Raw genomic sequence first — 26,725 nt, forward strand, 5'->3', positions numbered from 1 at the left:
GAAGGAATCAAGCCTGTTCCTGTCTGTGTTGCTAGAGGTATGAGCTCCCAGGGTTGATGGTGATCCCAGTGGGGAACCGAGGGCCTGTTACCAAAGCTTCCCAGGCTCCTGAGCACCATGGGCTTGCCATGCACTGGGAAATACCAACAAAACAAAGGAGAGTATCCAACAGGTTAATGCAGAGCCATGTCCAGGAGCTGTTGGCTGGCTCAGTGCATGGAAGTGGTCCACGTGTAGCAGTGCTGGGGCTGGTGTTGCAGTTCCTTAGGAGACCATCACCACCAGCAGTCACAGCAACCACAGTGGGCAGTAAATTCCTCCCTCCCACTCCTAATGATACCCCATATTTTCATTTTGCTTCAGCCTTGGCAGAGACTTGTTCCAGATTGGTGGTCTGTGGCAATTAGCCAGGAAGAGGCAGACTTTGCTAAACTACAGCACAAAAGGAAAGGCATAAGGAATCCCTGGACATCACTAGACTCATTTGTAATTTATGGAATACAAATAAAAAGTGACAACTTAAATTGGAGTTTTCTGTTGACTCTGGGAGGATTAATTATTTCTTTTTTACCCCTTATTTAGATGCTCATGGTGCAATCCATCGCTCCAGTGCCATTCCAGGTCAATAGTGAGGTTTAGAGGTCTATGAGAAGTAAAATACTGAAAGATGAAGTAGGTGAAGTGTTTGCTTTCAGAGAACATAAGTGCTCACTTTCTCTGCTGATGATGGTGGGAACTATGGGGCCTGGGCTGCTGAAATTCAGGTTAATGCTATATTACAGCTGTTATTTGTTTATCTCATAGCTCTTTGCAAAAGGAAAGAAGAGGTATTAAAGGCTTTGGTTAAAGATACACAGAGCAGAAATGTCAGTCTGGAGCCCTAACACCAGTCCAGGAGCATTGCTTTTTGGTTTATGGTTAAAAAATGCTATCCAGAGGTGCCCTCCAATGCTAGAGGTAAGGATGATACTGTCCAAGAACATAATGCTTGTTTTTATTATTCCCTAAACTGACATCTCTTTCTTTGGGCAGAAGTTCTCCTCAGTGTGGATGTGGCATCCCTGCCGATGTCCTGCTCGCCTTCTCAATGCAGTGTCTAGACATGCAGGTAGTTCCCTTCCTCCAACACTTGCTCTTATGATTGGAATTTTAATTCTCCAGGCTTTCTAAGCTGTAAAAACATTGATGTCCTCTACCCTCTTCTGCCTAACACAGACGACTCTTTATTAATACTCAGCAGAGTGTCAGTGTGATTCATCACTTAAGGAAAAGCTGATGTACTAAATGTATCTAAAGCATCTGTATAGCAGCCAAAGGGAAATAGGTACAGTGCAAGGAAGCAATTTTAACTGTGATCTCACATATGTAATGAATTAGGAGTCAGGACTCCCATCTTCTCGGGTGCATCTATGCAAGGGATGTGTGCTTCCACGGTGAGTTGGGAATAAGTTTTACTCTGAGATTGCTGCTGGTTTTGAGACGACCAGAACTGGCTCTAACTTCAGCTTCTTGCAAGACTGACTGATCTCTCAGCTTGCCTTGTTTAATACCTGCTCTACTTGACGTTGCCAAGTGCCCTAAACATTGTATTTGAATATCAACTTGCCTGTTGGGACTTCAGGAAGGAATTTCATGCTAGCAATAGAGAAGGTTAGCCTGGTCCTGAAGAAGCCCATCTAAGTTTGTAGCCACTCCATATAGGCATGTGGCACCCCTGCTCCATCAGCTGGGCACCTGCCATGGGAACACTACTGAGTCCCTGCTCTGCAGAGAAGGATTTAGGGCCAAAGCAGCACAGACATGGGTATGCTTCTGCAGAAATAACAACCACCACACTGTATCACTAGTCATGCAAACTCCTGCATCATTTTGGACAGCCATTTTCCCATGAAGAAGACTTTGACCGCAACAGATGTTAGCCAAGAGTAGCCTTTCGTGTAAATGTGCTATTTAAAAAATGTGCTTAAATGTACTATTTTGACAGGCCAAGAACCCAAGCCTTGACTTTGAAAGCACATGTGGATTTCATTGAGATCTTTTCAGTACTCTAAGCTACATTTTAGATTTTACTTGAATCCAGGAATTGCTGAGCCAAGTGTACATTTGGAGAACTGCGCCCTTTTCCTGCTGAGTGAAAAACATCTTAATGGTTAGTAGAAATTACTCATGTTGTTTACAACTAACAGGAAAACCTGACACCACCTGCTCCTTTTTGTCTAATTATTAATAGAAATTTGGATCATTTGCCTCCCATGAATGGATAATACAGAACTCATTAGCTTGTCACATTGCATTATTTTGAACAAGAACCCAGCCCGAGCCATCACAATTTGGTCAAAAAGCCTCAACGTTTATGGGATTTCATAACAATTCCACTTTGAAAATGTGTTTATTTAATACTTTTGACTAAATGTGAAATTTCCCTCTGAAAAATTAAAGGAAGAAACCAACTTGTTTGTCAAAGTTTCATTTTGGCAGTGTCTATCTTTGGTCAGCCAGGGGCAACATCTCAACACAAGCTTTAGTTACCACCTCAAATTCAGTGCGGTAGGTCTGAAATTCCCTAAATGTAGCACATCAGGCTGTGATCACACTTGCATCTGAGCTGCCAGATGTTTTGCTGCTGTGTTTAACTGGACTGGAAGTAGGCAAAAACAAAATAGAAGTGGATTGTGAACTGATTTCTTTGTTGGGTGTTATTAAAGTGAAAAAGTGATATTTTTTATATATGTGTGTGTGTGTATATATATATATCTCAAAAAGCCAAACATAAAATCATGAAATCCAGGCTGAATGCTCAGCTAATCAATTGATCTTGCATTTTCAGCATATCTGCAAGAAAATAATGGCTGGGGTTTGGAAGGGAGGTTGTTTTTATGACTTTTATTATTCTGAGACTCCTTCCCGCTTGGCAGTCCTTCTGAGAACTACTTCATGCACAAGTCCACGTGCACACAAAAATAAACCAAAGATAGAGGAAGCCTCAGCCAAAGCAGTAGGAAAAAGCACTCAAACAGCAAAGTGAAGCAGTTAAATGCTTTTCAGTGAGGACTTGGAAGGGGATGGAGCAGGGCTTCCCATGCGGGAGGCTATGGCCAAGGCTAAGATGGGCATTAGAGTAGAAAGAAAACCATGTTCTGCATTTTGTTGTTTGTCTGAAGCTGTTTTACACACATTACAGCAATGTATTGATATCCATAGGGCTGGCTTTAAGCAAAATCCAAGACACAATACTTACTTACCCTCAAGAGCAAGAGAGGGAAAAAAAATCAAATCTGCAGACATGAAACATTTATTTTTCCCCAGAAACCAATGTTTTCTGGTAAAATGACAGATTGGAAAAAGGAATAAATGCTCCCTGGGTGTTTCACTGGGAACAAGGCAGTGTAGCAAACCCCTTCTCTGTCTCCTAGAAAATGGGCAAATGCTGGTGTTGTGCCTTCTGGCCATAGCAAAGTTTTGGCACAGAACTCTGTGCCGTGCCAGAGCACGGAATGGCAGAAGTTGCTAGTTTTGGTGTGTGCAGTGTCAGCACTAACAGTTGTTCCTTTTTACATTATCACTTCTGATGACTTCAAAATGATGGCTTTTAACACCCTGTGCTGTACACGGTGCTGATGAGTTGTACAGCCAAAGAGCTTAGGCTGAGGACAATTTGCTTTTGAACAGGCAACACCACAACATTCACAGTGTAAGTCATCTGTGATGCTCTGTAACACTGCTAGAAGAGGTTATGAATAAACTAAATGTATAAACACACACATACTTACTATAATTTCTAATTATCCACTTCACGGGCAATTTGGTACAATACATGGAGAGCAGGTGCCCCATTCTTCTATGTTCCTAGGGACTATCGTGCCTAATTTTATTAGGATGAGATTTTTGCTCTGAAGTATTTCAGATGCAACTAAAAAACAGATGGGAAGGAAGATGCACATAGCCAGCAGTAAAACCACACTGTCTGTGCTGAAAGCTTTTGATGCAAGGAAAACAGATAAGCATAAGAACACTTTGGGACAGCAGTGGCTCAGTGGAATGCAGACAGGCTAGCAAATGCAGGCAGGGGTGATGGACTGGGGAAATAACAGAGTTTCCTGGGCTTAACTCAACACACTGAGTTTTGAGTTAAACTCTGGGGTCCAGAGCATTAGGAAATGGCCATCTCTGCAAGAAGGAGTTTGCTTGTGATGCTACCAAAGTGATCACTGCTTGGGTTATGTGCCAGAGACTCACCAGCTACACTGCTGAGATCCTCCTCAGGGCTAAACCTGCCCTACCTCCAGGAGTTTGCGAGGTGATGAACTGGTGTAAGTAGATTTGCCCATGCGAATGTTCCCATCAATGCACCCCAAACACTCAGTCTTGGAGCTGATGAGCAAGGGCTTCGGGAGTCTTTAGCAGGAGGCATTCCAGTGAGGTTGCAACAGGAGTTTTTTGGTGATTACCAAGCAGATAAACCTCTTTCCTTAGCCATTTTCTATCGCAAGGCCATCACATTTCCACCTCCTGCTGAGCCCGCAGCCTGTCCCTCCTCTGCAATCCTGGCTGCCTGAGGAAGTTGAGGGCAATAACCACTGTATCCCTCAGCATCACCAACCCTCTCAGATCTTATGTGGTCTGTTTTCAGGAGCTATGAAAACTGAAGCATCTATCACATCCAAAATTAATTAAAAATTTTTCTTGTTGATCTGATCATATCCTAAAAACAAGTTCTGCCTATGTGATAAGATTAGACACAGGGATTTCAGAAGTCACGCTCCCTTGATACCTTATTATACATTGAGACAGTGCTCCAGGAGATGTTAAGTTCCTGCTTTCTGCATAGACTTTAAGAAATAAAATGTGCAGCACTTGGAGTTATTCCCCGAGGAGCCAGAGGAGTGGAATGAGGGAAATAAGAGAAATTAATGCAATTACAAGAATTGTGCCCACGTATGACTCTGTCACAGAGATCCTATGGGCCAGACAGGAGAGGGTGCTTAAAATGGATCCCCAAGTCCATTTTGCCTGAAGAAAAAGGGGTGATTCTGTCCATTGTATGGTGCATCAAAGAGAGCATAAGGGGGTTTGAATCCCACTGCCATGGCCTGCTGCAAAACTCAGCGTGGTCAAGTGCTGCATGCCTTCACAATCAGTGCAGAGGGAAGAGCACCATCTCTGCAGAGTTCCTCATGGACAGTGAGGGCGAGACATGAAAAGATTGCTAATTAAAACCATTTACTGATTTGCTTTTCCCCTGAGCTGCATGGAAATAACTTTCCAAAGCAATAGCCCAGGCTGCTGCTTTTGCACTGCTCTAGTTTAGCAATTACAGCACAGAAGCAAGCAATCTTAGCACGATTCAGCACGGGCCTTTCATCTAGCAGCAGAGCTAATTACTTAGACAGCATGTGCTTGTGGGTGATGTTACATGTTGAGTGTCTCACAGACTGATTTCTGATGGAGGGGTGTGCACCCTGATGAATGTCAGCTTACAGGTGCCCACTGAGATGCTCTGGCTTTCCAAATGTGGCCCTATCACATCTTCAAACTATGCCTTATACTCTTAAGCAAGGTTCCTTACCCATTGCTACATAGTGAAAACCAGATTTTCTAGGTCAGAACACTGGAAATACTTTCAGCTGAGGTACCTTACCCCATTCTAAAAAGAAGAGAGACTTATGAATCACTGAGTTTATTATATTGAAAGAATGTGACTTTTTTATTGTCAGTGATATTTTAAGTCAGATCTGAAAGTCTGTAAATGTCTTGTTCGCACTGAAAGCGAGACTTCATCATCCAGCCACCCACAATGACCTGCAGATTGAGATGTAATATTACTGCCTCTTCAAATTCAATTGAATTGTCATTATGCCCAAAAGATCCTCCAATTTAGTAAATATAATGCAATTGGCTTAAAAAACCTTGACAGCAAATGCTCTCATTTTTCCAATTGTGGAGCATTTTCGATCAACATCTAAATTAACATTTCTTTTACCATTACGATACAGCAAGTCAAGAGATCCTGAAATCCTATTCCAGACATTAAGGCTTGAGCCCATCTCCAATATTAAAGCTTTCCACTTCTGACTTCTATTTTAGTAATAGTCTGCTTCATATTTACAGATCTATTTGTGTTTGCTCCTGTTTCCTATTTGCTGTATCTTCTTTCTGCTCTTTACTTTGGCATTATTAATAAGAAATGTTTTCATCCATACAGCAAGTAGAGGCTTTGACCTCTAGCTGCAGGTTTTCAGATGCAAACATCAAGAACCCAAGTTCTCATAATCAAGTATTTTATTTATTCTCAGTTACAGGAAAGTCCTCTCAAATGACTTCCATATCTCATTTTCTTTCCAATTCATGATCTCGGATATGACTACTACACTTGCTTGGGGTTTATATTTACACAGAGCATCAAGTTATTTTAAATGAGCTCTCTGCACATCCAGTGTGACAACAGGACGACCTGCTGACAGAGAGGGACTCTCTGGAACTGTGTCCTGCTTCTTCCAGGTGTCTTATCAAATAGCACCATTTTACACCCCACTGCTCAGGTGCTTATAGATCATGTCACTCCATAAGGCAGCCCTTGGAGTTAAAGGGTGCACCTCCTGCCTATGACTAACTCAGAGGGAATACAGATGAAGTGACAGCGCTGGATGAAGCCAGGAGACACCAAAGAGGCTCTTGTGCATCCAGTACCCTGCAAAACTTGAGGAAATGTTTGCACGCATCATCCAACAAATAAAATCACCCCCAGTGTTTTCCAGATTATTGTCAGAAACCTGTATCTTGATTTCAAACAGATAATATAACCCCTAGACCATGAGGTGAGCATCTTCACAGCGCTCCTTCACGAGGGCTGAGTGGTTTCTACCTGCCTGCATTGCAGCGTGGGACCTGCCAACCAGGCTCACTTTAGCGTCTGCAAACAAAAAATCAATTGCTGCATCCCAGCTGAGGGGAATTGGCCAAGTGCAAAATGAGAACAAAACAAGAAGCCTGAAAAGCTGAAGGCTGCTGAGTGCTGTGTACCAGCTGCATTTACTGAGCTGTTACAGCCAGACCCGACTCCTGGTCAGATTTGCCACAAATCACCACTTTATATTTTCTGTAACCATAGAGTCAAGAAACATCTGAGAGAGCCTCAGTGAAGCTGTGAAAGAACACAGGGATGTTAGCCTTTGTGGCTCTGGGTATGCCAAGCGTCACAGGGGTTTCACCATGGATAGATGACACCGATGCAAAGAGCAGCTACTCCAGATTATTCCAGATTGCTCCAGTGCCTGTGCAGCACTAAAAAGCTTTGCAGAAACACAGGAGCCTGAAAAGTCCTCTGCAAATCTGTGCCAAAACCTGGCCTTGGACAGCACCTCCCACCCCTTGCATTCCAGCAGGACCCCTACCATTGCATCTCCCACCTCCTGCTTAAAGCCTGAGCAGGTTGTCCAGGGCTCTGTCCACTTGGGCTTTGAATATCCTCAAGGACAGAGACTCCAACAATGCAATAATTTCTGAAAATCACTTTAAAGCAAGGAGCAGAAAGAGCGTTTACCCAAGGCAGAAATGCCGTACAAATTAGCCATGCTTTGTTCAGTCTGGAGAAGAGAAGGCTCCCAGTGCTAAAGGGGCTGCAAGAAACCTGGAGAGGAGCTTTGGACAGGGGCCTGTAGGGACAGGACAAGGGGGCTTTAATGTGCTGGAGGAGAAATTGAGATGAGATCTTAGGCAGAAGTTCTTCCCTGTGAGGGTGGTGAGGCGCTGGCACAGGTTGCCCAGAGAAGCTGTGGCTGCCCCATCCCTGGCAGTGTTCAAGACCAGGCTGTGCGGTGCTTGGAGCAACCTGGTCTAGTGGAAGGTGTCCCTGCCTGTGGCTGGGGATTGGAACTGGATGAGCTTTAAGGTCCCTTCCAACCTAAACCATTATATGACTCTTAGATACGTTTTCTATGACTGACCCCTGGGCACTAACCTTTATATTAATCATCTACAGATCAGTAACAGAGAAAAATGAAAAGCAATTACACACTCAGAGGTTGATCAGAGAAGCCAGTATTCATTGGCCACACTGTGCAAAAGCCTCCTGCAACCACATGCTTTAAGAGTAAATCATGCTATTAGCACACAAGGATGCTGAATTATTGTCTCTGTGGGACTGAACTACACTAATTCCCTTTTCTCCTCTCTTTGAGGTGAGCAGCTTTTCAAGATTAATACAACCATGTGACACAGAGCTTCTCTACTCAAATATATACTGCCATACAGCTGTCTGTGATGAGTTGTGCAGGGGTATTTGTATATCTCCGTTTACCCCTTTCTATTGAAGGAATTAAGATAAGTAAGTGTCCAAGACTTGACCTGATGAAAACCATACCCATATCTGATCCAAAATCATCATCAACATGACTGTACTGTACCAGCACAGAAAAAACACAAACCACTGTCCTGATAGGATAAAGGTAAAGGGCATATTAGGCAAGGGCTATGTTGCACACTGTCATGGAGAGAGGTGATCAGTGGGCACAGGAGCATCACAAACCTGCTGCATGACTGGAGGTACCCATGCTATGGCAGGGACAGAACAATGAACCATGGAGGGGAAACCACGCACAGCAATGTCAGAGCCACAAAAGGCAAACTGCTGACGTAAGGGGGAATGACAAAAGGTAACATAAAGGCTTAACTGGGACTCTATTAACCATTCAGTTCTCTAGCAAGTACCCAGGGGTGCATTGAAACCAGTCAAGAGTTGGAAAAGCATCTGCTGCCAGTCATGTTGTGGCAGGCAAGGCAGCAATGTTCCCTGCCTTGGGCTGACTCAGGACCCCTGCGGTGGTGGCACCTCTGAGACATCAGAGCCCGAGTGTCTACTTGAAGGCAGCACCCAACAATTGTGATCCAAATTCATACAGAGACTCTACGCCCAGGCTTTAATTTTGCAGGTGCTAAACTAACTGGATGGAGATTTAATTCCAGGAGCAATTTAGATGTCTATTAAATGGCATATGCAAGACAGGAGCGGAGGTTTTGAAAACAGCCAGAGCCAGGCAATGATAATGCAAACAATCCTATGGAGGTTTAGATGTGGGCACCATCTCTTAATGAGGTCCATAATGACCTTGTATGAGTAAGAACTGGGATGTTTCTGCATGTCATGGAAGAGAAACATTCAGAAAAGGAAAGTTTGAAGCAGTGTCCTCAGCAAAGACTATACTTGCTTCACATTCAGAAATGGAGTGTATATATATATATATATATGTATATATAATATCAAGATACCATATTCACTAGAAATTTCTGAGATGCAATAAACCACACACCACGGGATTCCTGGAATCACAAATTCCTGTTGCAATTAGAATTTTAACATCGTCTGCATTTCTCCTATGTCCCTGGATGCACCAGTGTGATGGACCACTTTCAGCACGTTTCTTCCCACAGATTCCATGCCTTGTCTGCTGTAAATCAAATTATTCCTACCTTTGCTTCCCATCTGCTTCTATGTGCACGTACAGCACATACTCAGGCTTTCGTGATGCCAGCAGCAACATATCTGATGCTGGGGCACTTAGTTGGGAATGGTAAGTGAAGTCAGCAGCGATTATCAAACAGAGCCAGGGTGGAAGTGCAGAGAGGATTAGAGTTTTTTCTAGTGAATTTTAATGGACTTCAATCAGCCATTCCACGTTGATTACCATAAACCTTTTGAGTCTACGTTCCACGTGCAAGTATGCATGACGGTGATTGATACGGGGTTTAACTCACCTAATTTAATTCCTGTACAGTAATCAACAGTCAGCTGTCTCTAAAGCAATCAGACTGGCCTGTGCAGGGAGATGAGAAGAGCTCGGCAGGGCTTGAGGCTCTCCCAACCCTTCCTCTGCCCCTGGTTCTTCACCAGACCCTGCTTACCCTTGGCCACGACCAGAAACAACACTAGCGCAACTAGTCACGGAGAGGGGCTGTCACAAAAGCAAGATGCAGGCTGCCAAAGGAGTGATTGTTCTTTGGTGTATGGATCGTGATCATCTTTACCCCGTGGGAACCCAGGAAGATCAGTAGGAAGTTTGTAGAGAGAACAATCCACCAATGCAACATACAAAATACACTCAAAAAATACTGGTACAGTAATATTGGAAGGATCTGTCATCTGTCACCAATTGTAAAGATACCTGCCCTAAATCAGGTGCATTTCTCCTCACTTGGTAGCCAGCCAGGCTATGTGTAGCAACCAGAATGCTGTACCCGACAGTTACACATGACAAATTACTATGAGTTTTAAAAATAGAAAAAAACACATCAAATATGCTAAAGTCATTTTCATTTTGCCAGCTCCTAAATGGATTCATTTTCTGTTACAAATGATATAATAGAAAACCCGTTTTTTATTTGTTTGCTGGAAAACATGCTCCAGATAAATAAGAATGCTGTTACTTATGAGTAAAAAAAACATTTAAAAATGTGTTGATAAAAAATAGGCACATATTCAGTAAAAACAATGCAGAAATTCTGGGAATAATGGCAATTTCAAAGAGTCTTTGAGGTAAGTTTCACTTGGGAAAAAACAAAGTGTAATTTTTTCAATAAAATTGGATCCACAAAACCACGTTGATTACCTCAAATCATCAGCATAACTATTCTCTAAGGTATTCTCCAGCTATCCTAAATGAAAACTCCATTTCAATAAGAGAGGAAGGAGCACAGCGCAAATAGGCAAGATTCAGATCTTCCCTTGGTTTCTAGGATCCCGATCTTGAAAGATTTATGCCCCCATTTCTCTGCCTGTGCAGTTACGTCCAGCATGAATCAAGAAGGCTGCTTTGGGCTGATATTTTGGACCGGTCCAGCCCTGTCCCACATGAGTTTGCTTGTTCTCCCTTCACCTCTATTCTGAGGCATGTGCAGCACTGAATTGGTGCCTTTTTTCCCCTAAATTAAGTGCTTAAATGGGACTAAACTTGGGGACTAAACTGAGGCCTGTCCTACATAGGAGGAAACGTGAAGATAAGCAAAAGAGGCAGAAGTTGGCTCCAGACACACCACGACCAGAGTGGACATCCCTCATAGTGGCTTCTTCTTGTTTTCTTAAACAATTTACAAAGTTAACAACAAAACTCCTGGGGAAGATGTATTCTCTTTCTGCGGCACTCCAGTGCACACCTTTCCTGAGCCAAACCAGCAGTTCCTGGGGAAGGGTTATCATCATCTGATTCTGTGGTTATAATATATTCCACTTTTGCTCTGAAACTGCCCTTAGGATTCAAGCACTTAAGAATGTCAGTAGGAAAAAGAGATACAGTCTACTGAAGGCTATTTGAATAACTACAGGAGCATTTCTGAGCTGGAGGTTCAGCAGAGTTTTCATGCCAGTTTCTAATAAAGAAAGAAGCTAGCATTGGAGAACGGATGTATTTTAATCGAACATACTGACCAATTTTGTGGAAACATGTGCCTGCATACCAACTAGCCACCAAATAAATATTAATATTACCTCAGTTGTCTCTTAACACAAAGGACACAAGTGCTGGAAGCTGAGGTTCATGGGTTTATCTTCACAGGGAGTCGCAGTTCCTGAAAGCCCTGAAATCTGGCACCTACGTACAGCCTGTCTGCCTTTCTGACAGCTCTTTTCAGATTCTGCTCCCCTAAAAAGCACCAATTTATTTCATTTTTCTTTTCATTGCTCTGTCACTTCCAAAACTTCGAAGGAATTGGAGCTCTGTGCATGTGGGGGGAGCTGATGGATTGACAGCGACGTCTTGTACTAATAATCCCCTGAGCAAGCCAGCCTCCGGGGGAAAAACATCTAAACTAACACACTTGGCAAGATTAGAAAGAGATTAAAAACATGCAAATCATTTCCATATGATTACTCCCCCCCCCTCCCCCTCCCATCTTTCCTCCAGGGGAAGGTAACTCCTACGCTCTGCTCCAAAAATAGGGCACTTCCATGAACTCCACTGTGGACTTTGCTGGGTTACTTCTTGATGCTTGTGTCTCTGCTCAGAGTAGGAAAGTTGGACGAGTACATCTCTGGAGGGCACTCCAGCATTATCCTGGCTCAAACTGAACGGAGACCTTTCCCTTACACACCTTACCTGCTTATCAAAATCCGTTTTGAAGGCTTCCCACCAAGCTCACACATACATTGACTACTTTCACAGCTTCCTCAGGTTTCTCTGGACTGCTGCCATAAGCATCTGCACCCCGATCCACTTTCTTAACTGTGAGTAAATGTACTGGATTGCACAATTATTTATTTTAATTATCAATTCATAGAGTTGAGTGTTACTCAACAGTAAGAATAAAAATAAAAAGAATTTCTCTGTGGCACTACAGACTACATCAGGACTCCCAGCTCTGGAGACTGCATGAATCTCAGAGTGCAAGATTGCTTTCTTCAGCACAGAAATATAACCAAACCTTCACAGGTAGTCAAATGACTGTGCAGAAAACACACAGACAAAGAAACAGTTTCTCAATGAAGTAGTAAACTTGTTTGAAGACAGACCTATAAGGAATTTCTCCTGAAGATCAGCACCTTTCCACCCACTTGGTAAAACTACATTATGCCTCTCATCGCGAATTGTACTAATAAAGTCAGACCTTGGGCAAGGGGCTACCAGATCCTGTGAGGCTCAGCCAGTGTGGTGGCACTGTTTGCAGGGAGAGGTGATGTCCACACGTTCTCAGTACCTGCACATCACCCATCAGTCCATGAAATTCTTGCCGAACAGTAAAAAAACCTAAACCAAAGTGCAGCAGGTCTGTTGGCAGCACTCATAGCACAAGTTCTTGGAGAAACCAAGGCAAAGGCCTGTGCAGAACCCAGGGGAAGGGGCAGGAAGTGTGTGGCCCAAATCCTGTCTCTGCTCCTGCCATCAGATATGTCAGCAGAGGAGCATGAATGGAAATGGGGTCTCAGGGCCACAAGTGACTGTTAGACAGCCATGCCCCCATCTTCCCCCATCCTCAAGTGGAGGGCAGGGGCAGGATGGAGCTGGCTGTGCCTGCAGTATGGCCAGGGCATCTCCACCCTGATGGCCAGGGAAACATGTCCACTGTGATGATCAGGGAAAAACCTCTGTATGGATGGCTGGTGTTTCTTCGCAGCTCTTCATGTGCATTTTTTCAGAGGTCTATCTTTCTTTCTGTTTTTTTTTTTTTTTTTTTTTTACCCAAAGGAGTATTTTCTATTTTTAGCTTTTCTTTCACACAAAAAGATACTTTTCTTTCTAAACACATTTGTTGCAAACAGTTGCCAACACTTTAGCTTTTTCCCTATGTGTTTATGAGTGATGAAGTGTCTTTTCTCCTGTTTTTTCCTCTTATTCTTCTCTTTAAAACCTTAGTGATACTTTCACAATGTTTTTACTTCACTGAAGCCCAGGGCTTGGAGGCAGGGCAATCGCTAATTTCCATCTCAAAGTGGCAATTATTTAGGAAAAAAAAAGAAATTATAAAAGGCCACCACCATCAAATCTGTTTTAAACAATTCCAAAACTCTGATCTCTGTGAAAATCAGACTTTCCTTACAGTCAATTAAGATTTCCCTCAACAAAATTACATCAGTGCAGTGAAAGAGATGATTTTCTTACAAGGACATGAAATATCCAGGCAAGCCAAAGGTAGTGTCCTCTGTTGACACATGAATTGTGGATCCTCACATGCCCTTTTCTCTGTGCAGAGAGGAAGGATGGATCCTGAGATCTGGTGCTGGTTTAGGGTTTAAGGACTGGTGGAGCCTTGGCTCTGGAAGAAACTCCTTCCCAATGTTGGCAGAGCAAGTGATACGGGATTTGAAGCCAGAACTGTTGCCCTTGAAACACCCCTGCATGAAACATGCCACCTCCGCTCCATCACCTGATGGTGCCTTTCAAAAGCATAATGTGCATTCAAAGAAAAAAGACACCCACCCCAATGAAACCAGCACCAGAGATACTCTGCTACTCGGAAGTGCTGGGGAGACTGACCCCTCTCAGCAAGGAGCCCACAAAAAGCAAGAAACTCTCTTCCACACCATGTTTCAAGTACCCATGCACACATCAGGTGATGATCAGACACTTTTACCTTTCCTATGCAGTGCTCCTTACATCTCTAAGCAAATCACTGAGAAAACCACAGAGCAGTTCCTATTTCACTCATCAGGTAGGGGCAAAAAGCCCCCCAGTGACACACAGGGCTGCTGACTGAGTTTATATATAAGCTGATAAAGAAAAAAATAACCTCTGTACCATAAGAGCTAGATGAAGCATATGTACATGAGTGCTCTGAGTGTGCACAAAGCCAAATCACCACCTGCCAGGACAGCCATACACTGTCGCCCAGCAGGCAGGATGCTTCTTGATATAAACTGCCTGCTTTAAATAGGCTTTGAACAAAAGCTCTAGTGCATTTCTGAAGGCTAAATGTATAAGTAAGCTGGTTGAAGCTAAAAAACACAGTTGGACAATGAAGTCTTGCTTTTCTCCTGCTCTTGGTACCAGCCGTGCTTTGGTTCACAACTGCTTTCAAAACTTTGCCATTTCTAGTGTCTCCGGGTTTGAGTGATAAAGTTGTTCCTGGTGTCTCGAGAGAACTGATTTTGTTACAGGGAAAAATGTGTACTGGTGGAAATGAGGTTCCTTCATAGAAATAGATAAAAGTAAGAGCACCCAAACGGTATTGCTCACTCCTGCCTGCCGGCAAGTTCATATGCTTGAATAGGGATTACAGGGATGCCTCACTGCCCAAGGACAGCCTTACAACCATGATCTAGGCCATGAACCTCACCAATGTCCACATCTATACTAGCAGCTATGGCAGCACTTCTGTGCTGGATACACAGACTACAAACAAAGAGAAGTCTCTTGTTGATGGATTCATCACCTGCAAGCATTCAGCTTTCACTGTGTTGCGACAACCACCATTGAGTGCAGCACGAAAATGTCTTTGTCAACAAAAGAAGATTTAATAAGGCAACCAGAACTGTTCTCCTTCCACTGATAACAGCATCAGCACCGTCAGAGCTGGCTTCTAGCACATAAATCAGAAAGGCGCTTGAAACCCTTGTTGGGACTCATCAGATGGCATTCAGCTGTCCTTAGTGCACATGCTTCCATCTGAGCCACTTTTACAGACTTCTTTTATACCAAATGAAGAAATATTGGCACTTTTGAAGCATGATGGATCTCTTCCTGACAATGTTTAAAGCAGATCCCTTGAATTTCAACCTAGAAGTGGTGGCCTGGCCAGCCCTTCCGTGAGAGGCAAGCTGTTATGTCAGCAATGCCATGGTCTGCAGTGGTGGAGGGCAGCTGGCTCTGTTACAATGTGAAATTGCACACAGAGACCCAAACACTTTCTTTGCAACTCCAGCAAAGCTAATTTGCCATTATCATATTAGCTCCTCTGCAGGGATAAGAGGAGAAAACTCACATACTGGGAGAAATTGCATTAGGTTTATCTACCAGACTTCATAAAGAAAAATCCCTCTCTAAGCAAAATCATCTTAGCAGCAAGCCAGGCACTGCTGGAGGCAGCGCAGCTTTGACACGGCCCCTTGTCCCCTGCCTTCCCTCCCACACCATCACCCAATGCAGCTTCTCCATACTCTGCCCTGCACCACTGAGGTTCCCACACATTTTCTCCTTCATTTCACTCTATTAAACCACTAATTGATTGACCAGATCAGGAAAGCCCAGATCTCTCCCCCGGGATGCTGTTGCATTTGCAGTGGCAACTGATTACGGATGGGCAGTTTTGCACAGTAAATCATTAAAGCATCAGTAGCCGTGCTGGGAGAATGAAGCCCTGTGTCCCATCCCAGCCATGTCCCTTTGCTCTCCTGTGCTCACACCCAGCTCTGAGCCCCCTTCACCTCCCCGCGCCCCCTGCCCAGCCAGTGCTAGATGCAATACTATGCATACGGATGTGGCCCTAGCTCTAGATTTCCTGCATCCAGGGAGCAAAATGCCCTTTGGTGCATGCTGCTGAGCCTGCTGGATGAGGAGCACTGGGGATTCTGCTGTCTCTGGCCTCTCCTTGGCTATCCCTCCTTCCTTGCACAGGGGTGTGGCAGGATCTAGCTTTGGCTATACCGACTCATCCACCAAAGATCATAAACCCTTCCCCTAGCTAAAGGTATATAGGAGACTGGAGAGGCGAAAAGGTTCTTCCAAGCACAGAACACACAAGCAGCTGCTGATCTGCTCTGTTTGCAGGACCTGCCTCCCCAGTCCTCTGTCTTTCCCCGAAAAAATGCAGAGACATCTCTATGGTGAAAAATGAGCTCCATGAGCAGCATCTCCCCAGCCCGAAGCACTGCATTGGTATTCTAGTCTTCCCACTCCTGCAAAGCAGCCTTATTTATCCCAAACCAACCAGCCTGCTGCTGAACACCAATGAATTATACCGAACAATACCTAATGTGATGAATCAGCACCGTGTCTGAGTAGATGACACAATGCCACTCCCTTGTGCAAGTCAAAGCTTCCAGATACCCTTGCACAGGCAACACATAGGCTCAAATGATGTCCTGTGCAGCTTCCATGTGCAGACAGTAAAGAGAGAAGGAAAACCAATAAAAATAGGCAACGTTTTGCTTCTCAAATGATCATCACACAAAGTATCGACTTTTCAAAATAATCTCATCAGTGCTGGTGGGCACAGAATTTATTCTGCAGCCAATGCAGATGTTGTTGTTTCACCATTCAAACTTGTTCTGACTTCAAAAAGCATTTTAGCCAAGACAGAGTGGTTTATTTTAATTAAAAGCCTGTAAGCCAAGATTATTATTTCTTCTGTTGCTTACCCCCAGGGTCTGGAGATCCTCTACAATGCATCCTGTGCCAACAATGTTACACTTGTGCCTGAAGGTCTTTGCAGTTAGAAACAATCTGGGCAAAAACTGTAAATTAGTATAAAATCCCAGTTTCTCCTCTCTTTTCATCGCTCTTTCTGGCTCAGAATGGCAGGACACAGTGGACAGATTTGGAGTCTGTTTGCCAGAAAAAGGAGCTAATATTTACCAGTAGCAATGTTTGTCTTTTCTGTAATGCTCTTGATCTAAATTGCTCTCCAGTCCTGAATGCCATGTGTTGGAAATGCCTCAAAACTCACTTACACATGGCACAGCCCTTGTTGCGTAACTGGAACCAGACTCCTATTCCCTATAGCTCCCACAGGAGCTCTGGAAAAATAAATTCTCATACCTGAAAATTGATCAAGTAGCATCTCCGTGACCATGAAACAGCTACTGCATCACTGCAAAACCACTGGTGGACGCACTGGAGAAGACCAGCTTCAGGACAATGCGTGCGAGCACCAGCAGGAGCAGCTCAGAGAAGGTGGGAAGAGGAAGACGAGTGATGGGTGGCCACTCTTTAAAAAGCACAGAGGGAAAATAGTGGAGAGCGATGTGGGCAGAAACCCTGTGAGAGATCTGGGAGGTCCAGCACTCCTGCACAGGTCCAGGCCTCTTCCCACTGGCTTCCAAAACAGGGTTCAACAGGTACTCCCAAAATCTCACCTATATAATAAAGGCAGACACTTCGGAAGCAGACAAAGGGGGTGTTTGAATCATTGTTGCAAGCATACCATGGTGGGTCTGCCACAAATCAGAGACAATGAGGGTTCACTGGGTGCTTCCAGCCTTCAAACTCCTCCTGACCATGCTCCTGTATGCTGAGGACTGGCTAATGCTTACCAGGCAGCTGTGATTTAAGAAAAAATATTTAAGGCAGTTTAAGACTGCCTTAAATATTTAAGACATTTAAAGATGTCTGTGCATGGGTACATGTGACTTCCATTTGCACGCAGTTGGCAGGAGGATGATAAAACCATTTGGAAATAGAGCAAGAGGCATCCAGGGATGTTCTCCACAAAACAGTGCTTGGTGTGTGCTGAATCTCACTTGGGAAAGAGACTTTGTGAGATGGAACAGAGTCCCTGTTTCCTCAGCTCTCCTGATATCAATGGTCTATATTGACTTGGCCTAAAATAGTATTTGCAGGATGATTTTTCCCTCCTAAATACTTCCCAACCCGGCTGAGAGACCGCAGAGAGCCATTCTAACTGGAGCAGAACTGATCACTGCTGCTACCTGAGAAAGAAACACACACACATATGACTCAATTTAAAGGCCACATGGGAAATCAAGGAGGAAAAATACATCTGAGTGACCCTCCACGTCTCCACTACCTACCAATGCTCAGGTCTCGGTTGAATCCTGCTTCTCCCAGGCTGACCATTGCTCTTTAGGCCATGCATGTGGTAGGAGGGATGTACCCTTTCCCTATTATTTCAAGCCTGCCTCTTCCATGCATGATCCCTCTCTCTCCTCTCTATTCTTCCACTGCTTCTACCCGCTCCCCATCTCCTGCAGCCCCACTGCTGTTGTAAGATCCTTCCCTTCTGCAGCTTTTGCCATCTGGAACTGCCTTCCTGTACCCCACCAACTCACTCACAGCTTCATCTGCAAATGCATCTCCAGGCCCTCGCCTGTTCCTTTGAATTCCACCCTCCCTCTGCTGCTCCTTGCTATTTAACTCTGTCACTGCATTATTTAAAGTGTTATTAGGGCACACTTGGAAAAGAATCTGCACAGAAGTGCCACAGTATAGAAAGCTGGACCCTCCACACAAGTACCCTGAGAGCCAAAACTGTGACATTTGGAGGGAAGCTGGATGGAAGAGGGAACTTTCTGGATGCCAACATGGATTTTCTCTCCCCTTGGCACTGATATAAGAGCCTCTTCAAGATACTTTTTGCTGCCTGTACGTTTGGGGTGAGGTTTCATGGCAGCACTGCCCAGCCAGCTGACACCAGAGTTGTCCCTTCTAGTTCCACCCTCAATGCCCTTGTCACCTAGCACCAGTCGCATCCACAGGCTTGTGGCACTGTTTCCTCCTTAAAAATCATTCCTTGGGGATGGCTGCTGGGGTGAAGTGCTCTTTCAGCAACCTAAACTCACCCCCTCTTCCTGCCAATCCCTTCCAACAAATGTGAAAATTGCATGTCAAAGGATATGAGAAACACAGCCAAGCCCCGATTCCAAAAAGAGCTTTGTTTCAATGCAGGCATAATCCCACAGGAGATAATGCAGATGCATAAATGCTTTGCTTAAAGACAAGGTGACTTATGGCCCTGCAGATGGCTTTGGTAAAGCCAGGTAAGAATGGGAAAAAGGGAACCTGTTTTCTGAATGACACTTCCATATGCGGGGTTTTTTCTTGCTTTTCCTTTGGGAATAAGCAGTAAAATTATCGTATTCTTCATGAGCTCTCCCACCCCAGGAGAACTGAAATCTGAGATGAAACCTTCTCTTCAAGGGCTTTGAAATCCAGGAAAGTGCTATGTAAAGAGATGTATTTTGACCCTTACAAGTAAAAGACCATAAACATTTTTTCTGAGGCCCTGGAGCACTTGTGCAATTCAGTCAAAGCTTTGCTACCTGCAGATAATCCCCAGGGCTGCCTCTTCCCAACATGGGGCTGCTTTCCCGAAGCCTCTGCCCTCTTTTCACTCATCCCACTGCAGACTGAGGGGCACAAGGGCCATGGTTCCCTCTGTGTGGGAAAGAGCGTGATGAAAGCTCCTGCTGCATCCAGCTGCAGCATCCTGCTGCTCTAAAACCAGAGCACACATCCTTCCTGTCTTGCTTCCTCTGAGCAAAGCCAGTGCAGGCATTTACATGGGCTGAAGGGTCACTAAATGGTGGTGGGTTAATCTGTGAGCTGAATCTTAGGGAGGGTTCCAGACTTCTCTGCTTACCCATCAAAGAGCTCAGCCCATGAATTTGATTTTCCCACTGGATATTTTTGCTTCTTGAATGGCTCCAGTGACGTCAGTCTCACTGGGGAGATCTGGAAGGCACCAATGGCTCAGTGGGACTGGATGGTGCTTCCTCCTCTCCCCATTGTTCATGTGCTGGGATGAGGCTTGCAAGGTGCAATGGAAGCAATGAAACATTCAGGACTACCACAGTCCTGCCCCTCAAGGTGTGTGTTTAGCTCCCACGTCCCCCCAGATATGTTACAACCACTGCGGCTTCACCAACACCAAACGCTTGCTTTGACAACCTAATGCTAGAATTCAGACCAAGATTTCCATTTCTATCACGTCAGGAGGCCAGGAACAAGCTTTTAAAAGGCTTTTACAAAGCTCCACCTAGTTCAGTCTGGACAGTGTTGGAGGGTAGTAAAAGAAGACAGAAATGCTTATATCCAGGTTTGACTCTTCTGATTTACATAACTTGCTAACAGCTAAAGTTTATTAGCAAGCAGAGGCTGTTGGATGATCAATGAAATGAGCAGTAATCTCACAGGAAGCCACACATCTAATCCATTGGCAAGAAATGCACAGCACTGTGTTTTGGGAGGTTTTTAATCCCTACCATAAGAGCCTGGACTGTCCCTGCTTTTCCAGGAAGGTTTAATGCTGTTTAAAATCACACTGCACAACAGACATAAGGCAGCTCCCACTGCCAGACCTGCCCCCCCTCTGATGCCTGAAACCAGCAGGACCAAACCACCCCAGGACAACACCATGGGTAAAACTTGCAGTGGCACAACATGGTTATCCTCAGTCCCTGCGGCAACACAGGGTGGTCTTACACAGCATACTGTGAGACAGACCCCAGTAGCCTTTACGCAACCATTCACGCTTACCAAATCATCTTGTGCTCCTCAACAGATCAATTCTGGAAGCTATTGATAGTTGGCTGAAGCTGCATTTAAAAATGATCACTCACCTGCCAGAATATGCTGTCTATCGTATTTCCCAGAAAGCCATCTCTGCCTTCCGATGACACCAGCTTAGGTCCCAGAATAGTCATAAATTCATCAAAATCAACCTGGCCATCCCCTGGAATGAAAGAAAAAGATCAGTGTTTTCACTGAAGTACCACTTAGTGCCATTGCCCAACATGCTGCTCTGGATCTGCTGCACGTAATGGACCCACACACCATTTCGTGATGCCTACAGACCCAAATTCGTTGATATCCCAATGAATGGCCTCTGTTGTGGCACACCCACGCCTTAAGACAGGACCCAAATAGAGATGAACAACAGATCGTTCCCCAGCCGTGGAGAGTTTGTAGGCAAGTCACTTCTCAAAAAACCCATTCTTGGCAGAAGAACAGCAGCCATTAGCATGGCCAAGGCTCTTCCTCTCTACAGAGCTGCCAGACAGCCAGGTCCCTGCAAAGCTTTTACAGGGCCAATCCCATCCTCCAGAGGAAGGGAGCACATGCAGAGGGAAGAGCCAGACTAATCCAGAAGGCATTTCATTTCAGCTTTCCATCAGCATCTGTCTCTTAGAAGCCTTGTGTGCTCAGCATGTAGAGCAGGCGGTGTAGGCACAGCTTCAGCGCCATTAGCAGGAAGAGGAGACTGCTCCTGCTGTTAATGAACTGAGCCTATGCAGTCCCAAGCCCCTGCAGTATATTGTATATTTTGTAAATGAGGCACGTGGTTGTTTGAAGTATATCTGAGCCTTGTATCAAATGTTACTTTCCCCTCAGAGAACTTCTGTGGTGCTTAATGAAAATGGCAAAAAAAACCCCAGGAAAATCATGCCTGTTGAAGGACCTTAAAAGTACCTGCTTCTCTGAGCAGGGTAGTTCAATGTCTGCATGCTTCTCTGTCTATCAGTCCATAGACGTATCCTCCTACATATTATTAGGCCAATTGATATTGGTGGTTATATTAGCTCTTCTTCAAGTCTGGAAACAGAATCAGTATCTATAAGACTTTCAGATTGTCTTTTATTTAGATTCAGCTGGAACTGACTGCATCCACCTCTCCACGTAGTTTCTGTTGCTAAATTATTAGAGGTAAAAGAAGTGTCTAAAACCATCAGGCTAAAGCAGATCAATGCAAGGGCTACTATTAAAATGTCACTATTGACTGCAGTACCTGCAGCAGCCCTGCATGACAGCTTCACCACGTGCACTGCATGCTGCTGCTATCTGTCCTTCTTATTATATTTCATATGCTTGGTCTGAGCATATGCACTGATTAAAATCTCTGCATGTACTTATCTTTGCAGAAACACAATGTGAAAATAAGCAGAGTCAAAACACTCGTTTGCCAGAATACTGATCTCTATTTACTAGGCTCTGCCTGTAATTTCTTGAAGACAAGAGTGAATATCCTGGGGGTGAGCCCGTGGCGGGGGCTTTGAAAGGAAACCCAGCAGGGATTCATAATAGCTTTGATCCTGTAATGTGCAGGAAGAGCCCATCCACCTGCTAAAGTTGCTCACATCTTCAGGGCTCAGCCCACAATGAAGACTTCTGCGGGGCTGGAGTGGGCTGAGCTCTTGCAGGATGGAGCTGATTTCTTTAAACAGAAAAGGAAAGGGGTGGGCATCCCACCACTTGGACAGCCATTCTTTAAAACATTTATGGGCTATAAGAAAACGTGTTCCTTCTGCTTCCCCACGGGAGGCATCAGTTTATGGCATCAAGTCGATTGTATCGGTCACAGCAGGTTGGATCATGTTGGGGAAGGTAATACAAGGTGACAGTGGATTTGAGGTGATTTACATTGCAATACATCGAGGGAAAGGCAACAACAAACCCATACACTATCATGCAAATCAGGTTAAAGAAATTAGCCAGATTAGCAAGAAAACAATTTGCATTTTGAAGAATTCTATTACTTGTCCCTGCATTTATTTTGTCTATCCATATGTGACCCCAAAACACTGAGTTATTCAATTCGCATTTTCTGCAATGTCATTTCATCCACAGTGGAGAGGCAGGACTTAGTCTTACACATGACTCATGAGAAAGTGGGTGCCAGGACTCCTGGGCTCTCTGTCTGACTCAGAACAAGACTTTGGGCAAACCCTTGCTCATGACTTCCCTGTGCCTTTGCCAGGGATCATAACTAACTTCACAGGGTTTAATTATCAGCTCAATCATAGCATTTTCCACAACCTCAGAAGAAAGATGCCATTACAAAACGCATTATCCCCTTATTGACTGCTTTTTCAATTAAAACTGTTAACTAGCAAGGAAACTAGACCCCAAACCATTTTGCCCGGTAGAAATATCCCTTTAACATTCGTTTTCAGCTGCAGAAAATAAAGCTTCCTGCCATCAGGATCTCGGGAGACTGCAGCATTCTAATACCAAGAAAGAGAACTCACAATTTTGGCTGAAAATTCTTTTTACAGTATTCAAAAGCCAGGAAAGAAATATTATTAAAAACAACATGTAGGCTCCAAGACGCACCCAGTGCAACTCTGCATGGTCGCAAAGTGAAAATGCAGGGGGTTGCTCTCCACAGCCATGGCATAACCAGCTAATGTCCAATACCCACATTGCCTGCAGGATCTATAAGCATTCAGGCTACCCACCGGATCCTGGGACCACTCAGCTTGAAATTTGTGTGGGGTACAGTCAAAAGATGCCTTCCTCCTCCTCTGAGCCATAGTCACGTACACGGTGTGCTACAAGGTGAGGTGTGATGCACACACCAAGCATCTGCTTTAGAATCTGCATTAGAGGCAAATCAAACTCTGCACAGAACCCCACGTCTGGCTTTGCTGTGGCTACAGATGTGCTCCTTGCCTGAATGTAGTTGATATTCAGAGCAAGTGATGTGCAGCTGATTCAGAAACGAACTTTGAGTTGGGTTAAGGGGTGGGAAAAAGGGAGAGAAAAGGCCAGGCTGGAGCATGAGTACTGTCCACACTGCTCTCTCCTTCCCTTGTTCCTTTCCATGAGCGACCCCGCAAGCCCTGAAAAACACTGCTCTCAGCAGTGACCATAAAGCCCCAGTCCCTCGCTGTCCACCCAGGGCAATTTATAATGTGTGCGGTGTTCACGTCCTTCCACCACCATCTGCCTCCAACTACTTCAGCATGAACTCATCACACTAAAGGAAAACAACCTTGTAAGAATGGATGGGGCACCAGCAGGAGAAAGGCTATGGCCAGGATGTGAGGGCTGTGCTCCCTGTCCAGTGATAGTTGCAGCTATTCTCTTCTCCCTGCTCCCATTAGTTACAAATACAGACAAGGTTTATAAACCCGAGCCATGCTTTAGTCCCTGCCTGATGAAGGTACTCACACATTGCAATAACTTATTTACAAACTCAGAGGGCAGGGAAACCTCAAGGCATGGCAATGCTGATGAGCTGGGGCAGGGGAAGACTGTTAGGGTACAAGGTGGGCAAGGACCAGAGGGGTTCTGGGCAGGATGTGGTCCAGATGCCACCCCTTCACTGAGTAACAACCCATCAGCCAAGGGACAGTTACTGTTTGTGTGAGTGATCTTAGAAAAACAGTAGAGCTGAGCTATACCACTAACCCCTAAACCTCTTAGTTCCCTTAACCACCTAAAACATCTATTTATTTACTTACAGTTATGCCCTAACATTTTTCTCCACCATAATGCTTCCTCTTAATCTCAGCATTAATGTCAAAGAGTCAGAAGGGGGTTAGCAATCATATGGCTGAACCTTGAGTGACTAAAACTATGACTCAGAACATCGCTGGCCACATCATCAAAGACAAATCAGATCTGCGTATCATTACTAGCCCGTTAGCATCCGCTGGGCACTAAGTGCTTCCAGAGACCCACAAAGGTTTGCTCCCTGCAAGACACTGTCTCAGTTATGACAAAAAACAGGCAAATGTGATAATAAAAAGGAATAGCAACTAGAGGCACTGTCAATAGCCCCAGGAGTGATTGTGTGAGCCTGACTAATTGCTCCATCATAGAAAGAGGGTGCTGAATCATAGAATCATAGGATCACAGAATCACAGAACGGTATAGGTTGGGAGGGACCTTAAAGCTCATCCAGTTCCAATCCCCTGCCACAGGCAGGGACACCTTCCACTAGAGCAGGTTGCTCCAAGCCCCTGTGTCCAACCTGGCCTTGAACACTGCCAGGGATGGGGCAGCCACAGCTTCCCTGGGCACCGTGTGCCAGTGCCTCACTGCCCTCACAGGGAAGGATCAGCACCCTTATAAGGAAGAACACAACTGTCCTGATCCCACAGGATTTACCATCAGCAGTGGCTTGCCCATGTTGATGTGTCAGGCAGGAAGAGTGCAGCAGACCACCCCCAAACCACATCAGACCTGGAAGAGGAGAGAGGGATTAAGCAGAGGTGGGAAGGCAAATCCCCATGTCCCAGGTAGCAGCAGCCTGTGCGTGGGCTCTTGCAAGCCTCCTGCCAGAGCTCTTCTGCTTTGAAAGAATAATTAAATGCTCAGAGGAGCAGCAGTGTGAACCCATCTCACCCTTCATCCCCTGAGAGAGCCCCGACCCTCAGCCTTCAGTCGACTGCTGTCTGTCCAAACGTCTCCCACTGGAGTGGCTCCCTTGGAGGGCAAATTAAATATTCATTGGGCTGCAGAAAGGAAGATCAGGAGAGGAAAAGAAAGAGGGGGAAAACATGCATGGATTGCATCACCTATACCCAAAGGTAGACCAGAGACACCTGTGTTAAGCCTCGTGCCTTAAACTGGGAGCCTGGATAATCTGGCCTGACTGCTTCATAAACAAGCCTTTTCCGTGGCCAGTCTCAGGACAATCGGGTTCTTCCTCCTCCTTAAAAGTTTCTTGACATTGAAATGAGGCACACATTTAAACAGAGATGAGGATTTGCCGCATGTAGACTGATAAGTATTCACCCTTTTTTTCCCCTCGAGTTTGACCTCCAGAGTGCAGCTAGGTGATATATTTAAAGTTAATGAGCTAGTCTTTGGCAGCTTGGGTCCCAGGCGCACACAACACTCCTGTTTATTTTTATTCTCTTAATAGCTAGCTGCAGTGATTCTCTGTCCCAGCCTGTGTCATTGTGCCCATAAAGTAACCTGTGCAGTAATAATACAGTCTGGTGAAGATTGTTGCTGCTGCTGTGCCTTGAAATGATGCAGAGGATATGCACAGAAAAGCTCCAGCCACAGGATATTTCCCAGACAAGTATCTCAGCTTCAGAGATTTTAAGGTTAAAGGAGAACAGCCCCATCACCAGCCTGACCCTTTCCCCAGCACAACCCAGAGAATTTCTGCCTAATTACAGCCCCAATCCTTAACTTCAACGAGAACTAGGGAAAGTCTTTCATAAAACTTTCCGCTTTGAAAACAGTTTTAGTTATAGACATCCATGAAACTGGCTGAAATGAAGAAATACATTTCCATACAATGATGACGCAGATGGTTTGCAATGGGGAAACTGAGGCACAGAGCATCACTTCCCAAATGTTACCAGACAGGAGGTTGCCAGCAGAGCTGGGTGCTAGACTTCCCCTGCCTGCCTACATGGTGATCCATAGGCATGGGACATGCAACCGGTCCCCAGGATGGAGAAAGATGACAACAACCATCTCCTATTTCCAAAGAGTCCTGTTTGCATTCCCTTGGGAGTTTCTGCCCCAGAGCCATCTGTAGAGGGGCTCTGATATTCCCTAGCAAGGCATACATGTAAAATATACAATATGTTGTTTCTCTCGCTCCTTAGGAACAGTGGTGGCACAGCTATCAGCTGCTCTTACTGTTCACCAGCTCTGCCACACATCCCACAGCTTTAGTGATGGTTTAGAGGAAAAACTTGACTGGAGCTGAAGGAAAGTGTGGAATGTCTCCATAGGAGCTCACTCTGTCCCTTAGGGATACCTCCACATCCTGTGGTTTTAGGAGCAGCTGTGCAGAGCTGGGTTCAGTGACAACCACAGGTAAAAGATCAGCAAATTGGTCAGACACATGTTCTTGGAGGAGGAAAATCCATGGGATGTGA

General features: G+C 44.9%; 1 protein-coding gene across 4 annotated transcripts in view; it reads right to left on the reverse strand.

Annotated features, from left to right (window-relative positions):
* The window catches only part of CALN1 (calneuron 1), a 118,255-nt gene that overhangs the window by 31,885 nt on the left and 59,645 nt on the right, over positions 1-26,725 (reverse strand). For all 4 annotated transcript variants that reach the window (XR_003989564.1, XM_030472715.1, XM_030472716.1 and 1 more), the window contains exon 4: positions 20,717-20,829. Coding sequence is in view for 3 of the 4 variants with exons in the window: in XM_030472715.1 (XP_030328575.1) it covers positions 20,717-20,829 (113 nt within the window). In the remaining variant the exon portion in view is untranslated. The remainder of the gene's footprint in view (positions 1-20,716; positions 20,830-26,725) is intronic.

The sequence above is a fragment of the Strigops habroptila genome (assembly GCF_004027225.2).
Source record: "Strigops habroptila isolate Jane chromosome 13 unlocalized genomic scaffold, bStrHab1.2.pri S16, whole genome shotgun sequence".
In the NCBI taxonomy this organism is placed as follows: domain Eukaryota; kingdom Metazoa; phylum Chordata; class Aves; order Psittaciformes; family Psittacidae; genus Strigops; species Strigops habroptila.